The sequence below is a fragment of the Pantherophis guttatus genome, chromosome 7, assembly GCF_059756535.1.
Source record: "Pantherophis guttatus breed Tessera chromosome 7, ASM5975653v1, whole genome shotgun sequence".
Classification (NCBI taxonomy): Eukaryota; Metazoa; Chordata; class Lepidosauria; order Squamata; family Colubridae; genus Pantherophis; species Pantherophis guttatus.
The window spans coordinates 48,871,486-48,885,275 of record NC_142069.1 but is presented as its reverse complement, the minus strand read 5'-3'; the positions used below and the strand labels follow the sequence as shown (position 1 = coordinate 48,885,275).

The window sequence follows — 13,790 nt, the reverse complement described above, 5'->3', positions numbered from 1 at the left end:
AAAGTAAGAATTCTCGCATTTTCCAGGGTGATCCAATCTCTTATCCAAACTAACTTGGCTGACCTGTAGTATGTTTCCCAATCTGGGAGTCCAAATCCACCTATATCTCTTTTGCCCCTTAAAATTTTAATGGAAAATGTCGGTTTTTTCCCTTCCCATATAAATTCTCTAATAATTTTATCTAATTCTAGAAAAAAAAATTTATCTAAATTTATCGGTATATTTTGAAATAGAAATAATATTCTGGGGAGGATGTTCATCTTAATTGTGGCTATCTTGCCCAAAAGTGATAGTCTTATTTTTTTCCAGTTATCTAGGTCTTGTTTTATTTTTCTAATTAGGGGAATATAGTTATCGTCTTTCAGGGTCGAACATCTTGATGTAATCCAAATTCCTAAGTATTTAATTTCTTTGGCAACCTGTAGTCCTAATCCTTCTTCTATCTCGTTTTGCTGACTCTCAGTTGTGTTCTTAATCAATACTTTGGTTTTAGTTTTGTTCAATATAAAGCCTGCCACCTCTCCATATTTACTTAATTCCTCCAATACTTTAGGTCCCGACTCTATAGGGTCTTCAAGGATTAGGGCCACGTCATCTGCAAATGCTTGTGTCTTATAAGTCTCCTTCCTGATCTTCAATCCTTTTATTTCATCGTTAGATCTAATTTTCCGTAGAAGGACTTCTAGGCCAAAATGAACAATAAAGGGGATAGGGGACAACCTTGCCTTACTCCCTTACTAATTTGGAATGTTTTAGTCCTATCCCCATTCACCAGGATACTCGCCTTTTGGTTGTTATAGATGGATTTAATCATCATTTCAAAATTTGTTCCGAATTTCATAATCTCAATTTGTTTAATCATAAATTTCCAATTTAGATTGTCAAATGCCTTTTGAGCATCGACGAAAATCAGAGCCATCTGTTTTCCGGGGTGTTCCTCATAGTACTCTAGCGTATCTAGCACGATTCTCATGTTATCCCTAATTTGTCTCCCCGGTAAAAATCCGTTCTGGTCTTTATATATCCAATTATTTAAAATCTTTTTCATTCTTTCCGCCATTATGCCCATGAATAATTTGTAATCCGTATTTAGGAGTGAAATTGGTCTGTAATTTTGAATTTGTTTTAGGTCGGCACCTTCTTTCGGTACAAGTGTGACATGCGCCTCTTTCCATGACTCTGGAATTTTATGGTCTAACAGTGCGTCATTAAAAATTTCTACTAATTTCGGTTGGAGTATTTCTTCTAATTTTTTATATATTTCCCCTGGAAATCCGTCAGGTCCTGGGGCTTTATTGTTTTTCAATTTGGAAAGGGCTATTTTTAATTCTTCAATTGTAATCTTTCTATTAAGCATTTCTTTCTCTTCATCAGTTATTTGTGGGAGCTCTGCTTTTATCAAATATTTTTCTATTTTGTCATCCAATATCTCCCCTTCTTTATATAGAGATTCGTAATATTCTCTCACCCTATCTCGTTTTTCTTCCTCGTTAGTCAATAATTTGCCCTTAGAGTCTTCTAAAGTATGGATTATTCCCCTTTCATTTTCCTTTTTTAATTTATAGGCCAGCCACCTCCCCGATTTGTTGGTATTCTCAAAAAGATATTGTTTCGTTCTTTTCATTCTTTGTGCCAACTCTTCTTGCTCCATGATATTTATTTTATGCTTCCACATCATCCAATTTTCTTTGGCTGCTTCATCTTCTGGGTTATCTTGGAGTTTTCTTTCTGCTTCTCCTATATGATTTAAATAGTCTTCCAGACAGATTATCTGTCTGTGTTCGTATTCAGTTTTTAACTTCAGTAGTTTGACAGTAATGGAATGCAATGCAACACTGTTAGATTTGTTATTTGCATTCCTTTTCTCTCAAAGATGCATGTCTTCACAAAGCAGTCTTGGGCTGAGATAGCGTGCCTGTGTTTCCTTTCACTGTTTTTCATTGGAGAATAAATAACAACTTTTTCTTCACTAGAAAGAGCAAATGGTTTGAATATTTCTGTTTTAATTTCAAAGGACTAGCTATTTCAGGATTTCCCCTGTAAGGCCACCATCTCACCATTTACAGAAAATAAACATTTTTTAAAAATAAACAACACATAGTTTTCCAGCAAGCCTAACCTTATTGTACAAGCAATTTAGTGTTGGTAAATAGTATTTTAGGAGTTATCAAATTGTACTGAAATGGATAGTCAAGGATAAACTGTCAAATCTGAGTGCTAAAATTTTGCTGATCATTAGATGGGAACAGTTTCTTTTTCTCTTTGCTACAGATTTACAGATCTTTCAGGTTTTTGAAATTATCTGCTAGGACAGCCTACACATATTTTTCCATATTATATAGAAAGAGAGTAAAAGATAGTAATTCAGATTTTGAATAGAAATTGGGATGTATCTTAAAAATGCTTTCAGGATTAATCTTACCTAACTTGATTTTAGACATCGTATCTAGAAAATTGGATCCATAGTGAAAGAGGACTGATTGCTGAAATATTTTAAGCAATATTCACTGAATTTCGTATGATAAATTGTTAATACAGATATTTCCTTATGCAGATTGTTTGAACATACAGTTGCAAGAAAAAGTATGTGAACCCCTTGGGATTACGTGGAGTTTTGCATGAATTGGTCATAAAATGTGCTCTGAACTTCATCTAAGTCACAACAATAGAAAAACACAGTCTGCTTAAAATAATACTACACAAACATTAGATGTTACCATGGTTTAATTGAACATAACATGTAAACATTCACAGTGCAGGGAGGAAAAAGTATGTGAACCTTTGGACTTAATAACTGGTTGACCCTCCTTTGGCAGCAATAACCTCAACCAAACGTTTCCTGTAGTTGCAGATCAGACCTGCACAACGATCTGGAATAATTTTGGACCACTCCTCTTCACAAAACTGTTTCAGTGTCGCAATATTCTTGGGATGTCTGGTGTGAATCGCTCTCTTAAGGTCATGCCACAGCATTTCAATCGGGTTGAGGTCAGGACTCTGACTGGGCCACTCCAGAAGGCGTATTCTGTGCTGTTGAAGCCATTTTTTTTGTTGAATTACTTGTATGCTTTGGGTCATTGTCCTGTTGCATCACCCATCCTCTGCGGAGCTTCAGTTGGCGGACAGATGGTCGTACGTTTTCCTGCAAAGTGTCTTGATAAACTCTGGAATTCATTTTCCCATCAATGACAACAATCTGTCCAGGCCCTGAGGCAGCAAAGCAGCCCCAAACCATGATGCTCCCTCCGCCATGTTTTACAGTGGGGATGAGGTTTCGATGTTGGTGTACTGTGCCTTTTTTCCCCCACACATACTGTTGTGTGTTCTTCCCAAGCAACTCAATTTTGGTTTCATCTGTCGACAGTATATTTTGCCAGTAGTGCTGTGGAACATTCAGGTGCTCTTTTGCAAACTTCAAACGTGCTGCAATATTTTTTTTGGACAGCAATGGCTTCCTCTGTGGTGTCCTCCCATGTACTTTATTCTTGTTTAATGTTTTCCTTATTGTAGATGTGTCAACAAAAATGTTAGCATGTGCCAGAGATTTCTGTAGATCTTTAGCTGACACTCTAGGATTCTTCTTTACTTCATGAAGCATTCTGCGCTGTGCTCTTGCAGTCATTTTTACAGGACGACCACGCCTAGGGAGAGTAGCAACAGTGCTAAACTTTCTCCATTTGTAGACAGTTTGTCTTACCGTGGACACATGAACATCAAGGCTTTTGGAGATACTTTTGTAACCCTTTCCAGCTTCATGCAAGTCAACAATTCTTGATCGTAGGTCTTCTGAGAGCTCTTTTCTGTGAGGCATGGTTCACATCAGACAGTGCTTCTTGAAACCAGTAAACCCAAAACAGGTGTGTGTTTTTAAAGGGCAGGACAGCTGTCAGCAACACATCCAATATCATCACACTGATTGGAGTCAAGGTTGGCTCACTCCTGGCTCCAATTAGCTCTTGGAGAAGTCATTAGGCTAGGGGCTCACATACTTTTTCCTCCCTGCACTGTGAATGTTTACATGTTATGTTCAATTAAACCATGGCAACATCTAATGTTTGTGTAGTATTATTTTAAGCAGACTGTGTTTTTCTATTGTTGTGACTTAGATGAAGTTCAGAGCACATTTTATGACCAAGTCATGCAAAACTCCACGTAATCCCAAGGGGTTCACATACTTTTTCTTGCAACTGTAGTATCTTAAGAAAATGGCATTTATATTATGAAGTGATATTTATGATTGAATATGAAGATTTTATAAAAAACATTTTAAATGATATTTTATTCTCTAATTTTGTGCTGTTATATTTTCACATGTTTCTTCCCTATAATAGGTTATAGATATTTATCTGTATTTATAGTCCAAGGAACTGTAGAAAACTGCTGCAGTATTTTCACATGCTGTATCAGAATTCCTTTTATAAGGCATTGTCTTATACAAAGATTTTCAGTAAGGAACTGAAAGAATGGAGTGTTAAAGTACTAAAAGAAAAACAGATATATAGGCATACTATTAATTACAGAATATAGGCACATTTTATTTTATTTTATTTCTATGGCCTCTCATCTCAACCAGTGACTCTGTGGCTTAAAATTCTAAAATTCTAAAAATATAAAAACAATAAAACATTTAAACAATAAAAACATTCAAAATAAATGTATTTTAGCAGCAGCCAAGTTAATTGACAAAACTAAGAATGGGACCTACAACACATTTGCAGCCCAAGGCTGAAATACAGGTAGTCCTCGACTTATAATACTTCATTGGTGACTGTCAAATTTACAATCGAAAAAAGTGATTTATAACCATTTTTCACAGTTATGACATTTGAAGCATCCCCATGGTCACATGATCAAAATTCAGATGCTTGGCACCTGGTTCACATCTATGAGCTTTGCTGTGTTCCAGCAAAGTGATCACCTTTTGCAACCTTCTGATAATTAAAATGAGTGGGGAAGCCAGATTGACTTAACAACCAGGTTATTAATTTAACAACTGCAGTGATTCAGTTAACAACTGTCACAAGAAAGGTCATAAAATGGGGCAAAACTCACTTAACAAACGTCTCACTTAATAATAGAAATGTTGGGCTCAATTATGGTTGTAAGTCAAGGACTACCTGTACATAGCCAAGTTTTTAAAGTCTTACGAAAGATTAACAGGGTTGGGGCCATTCTAATTTCTAAGAGGAAAATATTCTGCTCAGCAGGGGTTACTGCAGAAAAGGCCCATGTTCTGTTCCTTGTCAGCTGACTTTCTTTGGCTGATGGGTGTTGCAGCATGCTTAGGCAGCTAAATAGAATTGGACAGATAGAATGTCTTGGAAAAAGATGGTCTCTCAGGTAACCTGGTCTCAAGCTACGTAAGGCTTTAAAGGTGACAAACAGCATTTGAATTGTACCCAGAAATAGACCGCTAGCCAATACAATTCTCATAGTAGTTATGTTACATGTGCCGTATGTCCAGTACTATTTATTAATGCGCAACTGCATTCTGAACTAGCTGAAGTTCTAAAGTGCTCTTCAGGGGCAACCCCATGTAGAGTACATTGCAGTAATCTAAATGAGAGGTTATGTGGGGCATAGGTGATGGTGAACAAGGTCTCCCGGTCCAGGAACTGGTGCAACTGGTGCACTCCTGGAAGGTGTGCAAAGGTTCTCTTAGCCATTGTTGCCGGCTGCTCTTTGAACAGGCGCTGTGAATCAAGGAGGTTCACAGATTGCATATTGGGTCTATCTGGAATAGTACCACCCATCTAGAACTAAGGAGTGAAGAACCTTGTCTTAGGAGGGTCCAAATACTACCACAGCCACTCAGTCTTGCTAGGGTTAAGTCAGAGCTTGTCATAAAGTCCCATTAGAATAGGATATCCACAATATAACTCAGAGGGCCTGAGGTAGAGATATAAATCTGAGTGTCTTCTGCATATGATGGCCAAACTAGCAGCTGAATCCTATCCTTAGGTACCACAAGCTCAAACTCTTCCTCCACCTTGCAAGATGTAGCCCCCTCTACTTCCATTGATTCTGTTTTAAGGCTGAAGTCTAACACAAAGCAAATGCAAGCGACTTTATCTGTCAGAAGTACAGCATATTCTTCATAGCAAGCCTGTAGGCGAGCTTTGATATTACTCCTCCAAGAAGGGACTGAATTACCTGTAACAGGGCTGATGAGTGTGCTGCCCTGCTCACACATGCACACACAGTGGTAGGTTAAAGGTCTTTATTGAGCTGCCCAAATATATAGTCCCCAGTAGTTCTTGAAAAACAAAAGCCCATGCACCCCCTCCGAATCCCACCCAGAGGCTTGAAGGAGCTGGGAAGAGGAGCAGTCTCAATCCCTGAAGCTAGGCAGAAGCCAGAACAAAGATGCTCGACAAGACAAGGAACTCAAAGGCTTGAATAAGTCCACCTGCAAGGCACAAGATCAAGGCACAAACCAGAGATCCAAATCACAAGTCCAAAACAAGAAACACAACAAGGCCAGGATACAAAGCAAAGCAACTGGACACATCGTTCCAGCAACGTTCTTCTCTTTGGGCAGGCTTAAATAATTAATGCCAGTACAGCCCCTCACAATGGGTGAGGCTGCTGCCTTGTGAGTAGCCTGGCTCACCAGTGTTCCTGTTGCTTCTCATCCCTGCACACCCTTGGATCGGGGAGACGGCTCCTCTTCCTTATCGCTGCTGGCAGCTGTGCTTGCTCCCTGCCTAGAGTCTCAAGGCTATCTTGCTGCAGTTGTGATGCCCTCTGCCCAAGCTCAACTGACTGTCCATCCAGTTGTTCCAGTTGCAGTTGCTCTGTTGAGCTTGAGCCTGCTGCTTCCTGATCCGCATCTCCACTAGTCCCCAGGCTCACTGTCCTGTCTCTCCCAGAGGTGCCAGGAACTGGCTCATCCTCTCATCCTAACTTAAGTCTGGAGAGGAGTTTAGAGACATGTACAGAGGTGTACCCAGCAAATCAATCACAGCAGTGACTATTGGGAGACCCAATAAGGGTGAAGAAATAATTAAGTTTCATCACCCTTACCACCAAAGGCAGACTCTTAACTGTGTGTCTAGTTGTCTTTGTTCTTTGTCTTTCATGACTAACACTCTATTTTAGTTCCCTCAGTTCCATCATATATGATAGGGAATATTGGGAACCATGGAGAGGCCATTCAGCCACAATCCAATCCAAATCTACCACTGCTCTACTATTCCATTTGGTCATTAAGGCTTTAGTCAGACCAAATAGCAGAATAATTGGATACATTAGTTACTTGGGGTGGGCCCAGATAACGGACGAGGGTGGCACTTGAGAATGGGAGACTTACCAGATAGTGATCTGACCACTGCAGGAGGAAAATAAATATTTTCCCCAAATCCATAAAGCTCTGACATAAAACCAGATCAGGTGTGTCACCACCGTGATGAGTTGGGCCCTGACAATTTGACAAATGGCTACTAACTCCTGAGTTACGTTTGATCCTGTGTCAGGAATGGCAGATTGAGGTTGTCCAAGACCAAGAGTCCAGGAAACTCCACCACCAGCCCAGCCACAGAATTGAGGAGATCAGGCAGGGAAGTCACTATGCAGCAGGAAGGCTGGTACAATAGCAAATCAAATCAAATCAAACCTTTATTGTCAATGCACAACATGTGTACAATGAATGAGCCTCCCTTGGTGGAGCCCCCCCAACACAAAATACATCTTAATAACTCAATAAATGAAAGAAAGAATCCCGAAACCCAAATAAGTAATAACTAATACACACTTCCATATACCTATATGTATGTAACATTGTATTACATCGGTATGAACATGTTGCACGTTGTGCTGGCCCTGCAAGTCTATCATATTAAACCTAATTGTGGTGTTATGTTGCGTTCATAATTCTGACAGCCCACAGATAAAAGCTATTTTTCAGCCTGTTCGTTTGGCTGGCTATGCTTCTATATCTCCTGCCCGATGGTAGGAGAGTAAAGAAGTGCTGATCAGGGTGTGAATCATTCCTGAGGATTTTCCTTACTCTGTTGAGGCAGCAGGTCCTGGCGATTTCATCCAGTGGGGTCGGGACAGCCCATAATTTTTTGTGCTGTGCTCATCATCCTCTGCAATGCTTTTCTGTCTGCGGCTGTCAAGCCAGCATACCATTCCATAACACAATATGTAAGGATGCTTTCTATCGTAGACTGGTAAAAGGAAGTCATCAGTCATTGTTCCACCTGATATTTCTGCAAGACCCTAAGAAAATGGAGTCTCTGTTGAGCCTTCCTGACCATGTGGATAACTTCTGGACTTCTTCTCTGTATGCTAATTCATCTCCTCCTGTAATAAAACCCAGTACGGTGGTATCATCTGCAAAATTTATTATCATGTTAGATGGATCAGAAGATATGCAGTCGTTTGTGTACAACGTCTAGGGACTGAGCACACAGCCCTGAGGAGAGCCAGCGCTTAGCTTCAGGGTGGAGGATGTGAAAGACCCAGCTCTCACTGTTTGTGACCGGTCCGTCAGAAAGTCTTTAATCCAATCACAGGTGAGAGAAGGGAAATTCAAATCAGTCAACTTTTCGATGAGGATATTCTGCAAAATGGTGTTAAAAGCCAAGCTGTAATCTATGAAAAACACTCTGACATAGTTCCCAGGTTTCTCTAGATGACTCACTACAGAATGAAGGGCAGTAGCAATGGCATCGTCTGTTGACCTATTTCCTCTGTAGGCAAACTGATATTGGTCAAAGTTTGATGGAAGGCATGACCTGGTTCTCCATGAAGAACCAGTCCCTCGAAGCACTTCATCACTACAGACGTTACTGCAGTGGGTCTGTAGTCATTCAGGCTGCTTATTGCTGTTTTCTTTGGGACTGGAATGATAGTGGCTGTTTCAGACATGATGGAACACTGGCCGTTTTCAGGGAGATGTTAAAAATCCTTGTTAAGACCTCTGATAGTTGGTCAGCACAAGTTTTTACCACTATGCTCAGCACCCCATCTGGACCTGCAGCTTTACTGAAATTCACGGCCTTCAATACAGCTCTCACTTGGTGTTCATGCAAGGTGAGTGGCTGGAAGTTGGTGGGCTGGGGCTACAGGATCAGGTCTCTTGACCTCATAGCAGGCAAAGAAGGTGTTCAACTCCTCTACCAATGAGGCATCGGAGTTGACTGTCTTCATTATATCGCCCGTATAGTTGGTTAGGTGCTGAATCTTCAATTCCCGAAGACTCTGATGCACTTGTCCACTGTTACATTCTCTATCGGTTTTGATATATGGGAGTACGGTGTCAATGAATTCTTGCAGCTCCAAATGTTCAAATTATTCCACTCAGTAGTCTTAAAGCAGTCTTGCAACTGGCAGAGTGCTCCCTCCAATTTTAACAGTTTTCCTGACTGGCCATATCCTTTTCCTAAGGGGGATATACTTTGGGCACAGTAGCTGCTCTGTTGGGAGAACAAGGGTGACCAGGAACTGAGGTGAGACAGGGTTTGGTGAATTCAAAAGCCTTTTTGGCTTCAACAAGCTAACAGGGCAACTCCAACGAGCAACAAGAATTCTCCGTCTGACAGCTCTTTATATAGCGGCTGTCAGACACTTTAGCCAATGGCGGGGCTTTATTCTCCCGCTGAGCAAACTCCTAGTTCAGTCAAGAGGGGAAGCGTCTGCGTCACCGCGGAGTGAGTCCGAAGATGCAACAGTAGCAGAAAGGTGTGGTCAGACATACCCAGGTGGGAGAGAGGGATTGCTTTATATGCCTGTCTTAAGTTTGAATACATATGGTCTAGAGTGTTCTTACCTCTGGTGGTACACTGCACATACTGCACAAACTTAGGAAGAACAGACTAGACAGGCTTGATTAAAATCCCCAGCCATGACAAAAGTGCCTTCAGATTAAGTTTGCTGCTGCCTCTCCATGGCGTCATGTAATTTAGCGCTGTGCTAACATTTGCATCAGGTGAAATATAGACAGTGGTGATAACTATAACAGAAATCTCTAGGTAAATAAAATGGCCGACAAATGATAGTTAAGAATTCTGGAGAACAGTGTGTATAAGTAACTTTACTGTTAGTTCACCAGTCATTATGTGTGTAAATACAAAGTCCTCCACCGTTGCTTTTGCCGGAGTTGCCGTTTCTGTCAAAGCGGTGTGTGGTGCGGTTAGTTAGCTCCACTGACACATCCGGTACAAGTGGATGAAGCCAGGCTTCTGTGATGATCATCACACAGCAGTCATGAATGAGCTTATTTGCTGCCATCCACAGCTCTAGTTCATCAGTTTTGTTGACAAAGGATCTAGCATTGATTAGAAAAATACTTGGTAATGTTGCTCTGTGAGTCTGCTTCCGTAACCAAGCTAGCAAACCAGCTCTGCACCCCTGTTTCTGCTTCCTCTCTCTTCGCTGTCGACGCCGTCTCCCAGGCCCAACAATGATCCATAGAGAGCCTGGCAGTCTTACTACATCACTCAGTATATTATGAGACCACTGGAAGTCGCTGGTAATATCTAGTCAACTAGAAAATTCAATCTTTAGTAACTCCACAGGTATAGACTAGTTTTTGCCCACTCACTCCATTATAACACCAGAAGCTCAAAGCCGCAGTGCCTATGTGCGCCGCCATCTGGATCAGCAACAGATCCCTTCTGCTACCCAACCTAAGAAACAGCATCTCACATCAGGTAATCTGTGGCGCAAGGCCCCTGGATGCCTTCCTAGTATCCCAGACAATGACCACCTCCTTATATCACCTTTCCTGGAGTCAATAATATTAACTTATAGGGCTGCTGTTTATTAAGTAATGCAGGGGAAATGCTGCTTAAATCTTACGGCTGCAGTCCTGTGTGGATATTTAATGGTTATCATTGGAGTCAGGAGGTGGCTTCACACGTTGCCCTTAGCCATGATATAATTAGTTAAATTTTGCTTTGGTATGTTTATCAATCTAACCCATTTGTTTTTTTAAAAATGTGTCTTAGAATTTATATGAACTCACCAAATTATTATTTATTGAATTGCAGCTAAGCAAGCATGTTTTATGAACATATCCATTATAGAAGTTAAATCATGGCTTATGCTATGTGTGAACCCAGATATAGCCCTTATTCAAACAAGTAATAGTTATGATTTTGTACAATGTGTTAACCTATTGAAGGAAATTTCCTTTTGAATAATAACATAGAATAGAAATGGTGTAAGTATTCAACATTTTAAATTGCTTTTTATCGACTTTTACAAATCACTTGGAAAGGTAAGAAATACTAAAATGTTGATGCAAGGTACCATATTATTTTTTTATTTGTAGGATTTGAATTAATATTAGTGCTTAGCACCAAAATCATGTTTAGACTTGGAGAGAAGGAAAATTGATTGAAATAACTTTTTAAATAAATGTATGTTTTGAGAATGGTCTGAATAGTGTAATTTAATTTATGTATAGACAGTATGATTCCTGATCTTCCTACATTCCTCCAGTCACAGCTTTTTTATGTTAGCAGTCATTGCTAACATTTTGAGTTTGTTTTGGCCCACAAACAAAGAAAAGTTCTTTAAACAGATACATCCAAAGATAGTTTTTGTCAAGAATGTTGATTTGCTTTCCATACATTCTTATCAATAGTCTAGACACATGAAGATCACAGTGAATAGTCTATCATTTTTTTAAAAAACCATTTCCTTCCTTAAACAATGAACTTTTCATTCTGTTTTATGAAAGGATGGGCACAGCCTTTCTCCATGAGGGAAAAAAAGAAAGAATGGGGGTGGGAGAGAAAGAGTAAGATAGATAGTAGCAGTTTTTTTTTCTTGGTGGCTCCCATCTAATCAGTAGATAAATAAAAGAACAGTGTTGCAGGAAGTGTGCACTAGTTAGTCCAACACCAGGATTGTCTAATAATGTAATTACAAATAATTATTATGTATCTTTGTTATTACAGAAAGCAGAAGCCACTGGAGAAAAACGACCAAGAGGCCGACCCAGGAAATGGGTAAATACTACTTTACATTTATAAGTATGGCTATTTCATTCCCCAAACATAGCATTAATATAGATGGTTATCTCATTTTTGTTTGCTTACATTCATTGCTATTTTCTATTTAATTTATCTTCTAGCAGATCCTAACCTAGCTTTAATGATTGATATTCTTAGTTATTAGCTAGGATTCATATCATAGTATAGTGGCACTGCAGGAGGCAGATTCTAGAAAGCTGCAGAAAGCAGACAGCAATATCTGAAGTAGAAGAGAGAATTGTAGTCCCAGGCTTGGAGTAAATCATCTCCCATCTTCCTGGTGAGATATATACATATACCTTCTCTATATTTGTAGGTTAACCTTGCCTAATTTGCCTCATCAGTTTGTGTTATATCATAACTGCAACCTCATTAAACAACCTCTGTTAATTATACAGGCTGGGAAAACCCAGATCTGTAATTCAAATACATTTGGGTAGAGTAGATTAGGAAAGATGGTTATAGATAGATGTTTGTAGAAACACAAACAGATGTCCTGCGTGCCTGATGTTGCAGCAATTTTGTGCTCCTGATTGCTATCACTTGTTCTCTTCATCACTATCCCCAACCATACCCTCATTTCTTAGAGCTCTTTAGCCAAAGCTTGCGCCTCTTCAGGCTACAGCATTGGTAGTGGGAGGAAAGGATTGGATTTTTTGTTACCTCTTCAGCGAATAGTACAAGTAGTATACTGATTTTGTGGTAATAGATACTAGATTGCACATGTCATTGTATGTGTAAATATAGGTACATAAAGTAGGCTGTAGGAGCTGATTAATGTTTTTTTGCCTGGACCTCTGAAAACTGCAAGCACTGCTCAATGAAAGTGTTGAAAGAAGGCTCATGAAGAGTAACTGGTTTCCTACCTTTAGACTCTAATCTGCTCAGAGACTTTTCTTTATTTATTGAGTGGAAATAGTTGTGTGAGCCTTATCAGTATGAATGAACCTCAGCTCTTGCTTTTAAAAAAAGAGAATGAGATAGTTCGTTGAGTAATTCAGTTACAAAGGTTAAAGAGGGGTTTATCAGGCATCGGAAAGTGATTATGAAAGAGGATAAAATTCAAACAGAGTGTATGCAAAGATAAGGTTAATAAACAAAACTTCTTTGTTTCTTTCTGTAGTGTCCAGGGACAACTCTGCCTCAGAGTTAAGAAACTTATACCAAACAACTCAGTGGTTTATATTATTTATCCTCTTTGGGCTGTCACAAAAAAAAAAAAATTGGGTTAACCAAAGTGAACTTGGGTTTTCAAGCCAGTCTTTAAATCAAGGTATACATATTCACAACAGTGGAAATTGTTGTATAATTTTTAAAGTAGGGATAGTGTAGCTAGAGCAGATGTATGTATTAAGCATTAGTTTGGGTTCATTCTCTTACCTGCATCCTAACATCCTATCAGAGTTCAAAATTTTGCTTTGTGTGGATGCTTGATTCGGCATATTAATCATGTCAGTGCCGTTCCTGTCACTGTAGCTTCTTTTGCAGCATAAACTATTGCCACTGTCCAGGTAGTGTGAAGAAATCTAAAATAACATCTCCACCGGCATGTAACAGCTCCACCGTTCCCATATTCTCTTATAAAATGAAGAGGATCTTATTAAATACTTTGTTCATTACCTGCAGTAGTTTTGTGTTCCCTTTAGTTGTTTGAGCAGTGTATAAACTACTGTATGTAAAGAACCAAGTATTTAATAAGGCTATTTCATTCATTCAGATCTCGGATGTCTTCTGCTTGTGTTCCCTTTATTTTTTTGAGCAGTATAAATTATCTTAATCTAAATATTTTATTTACATTTAACA

At 39.4% G+C, this 13,790-nt stretch overlaps 1 protein-coding gene across 2 annotated transcripts in view; it reads left to right on the top strand.

Moving 5' to 3' along the window:
• Positions 1-13,790, top strand: part of HMGA2 (high mobility group AT-hook 2) — a 176,686-nt gene that overhangs the window by 12,305 nt on the left and 150,591 nt on the right. For both annotated transcript variants that reach the window (XM_034403616.3, XM_087873178.1), the window contains exon 3: positions 11,913-11,963. In XM_034403616.3, coding sequence (XP_034259507.1) covers positions 11,913-11,963 — 51 coding nt within the window. The remainder of the gene's footprint in view (positions 1-11,912; positions 11,964-13,790) is intronic.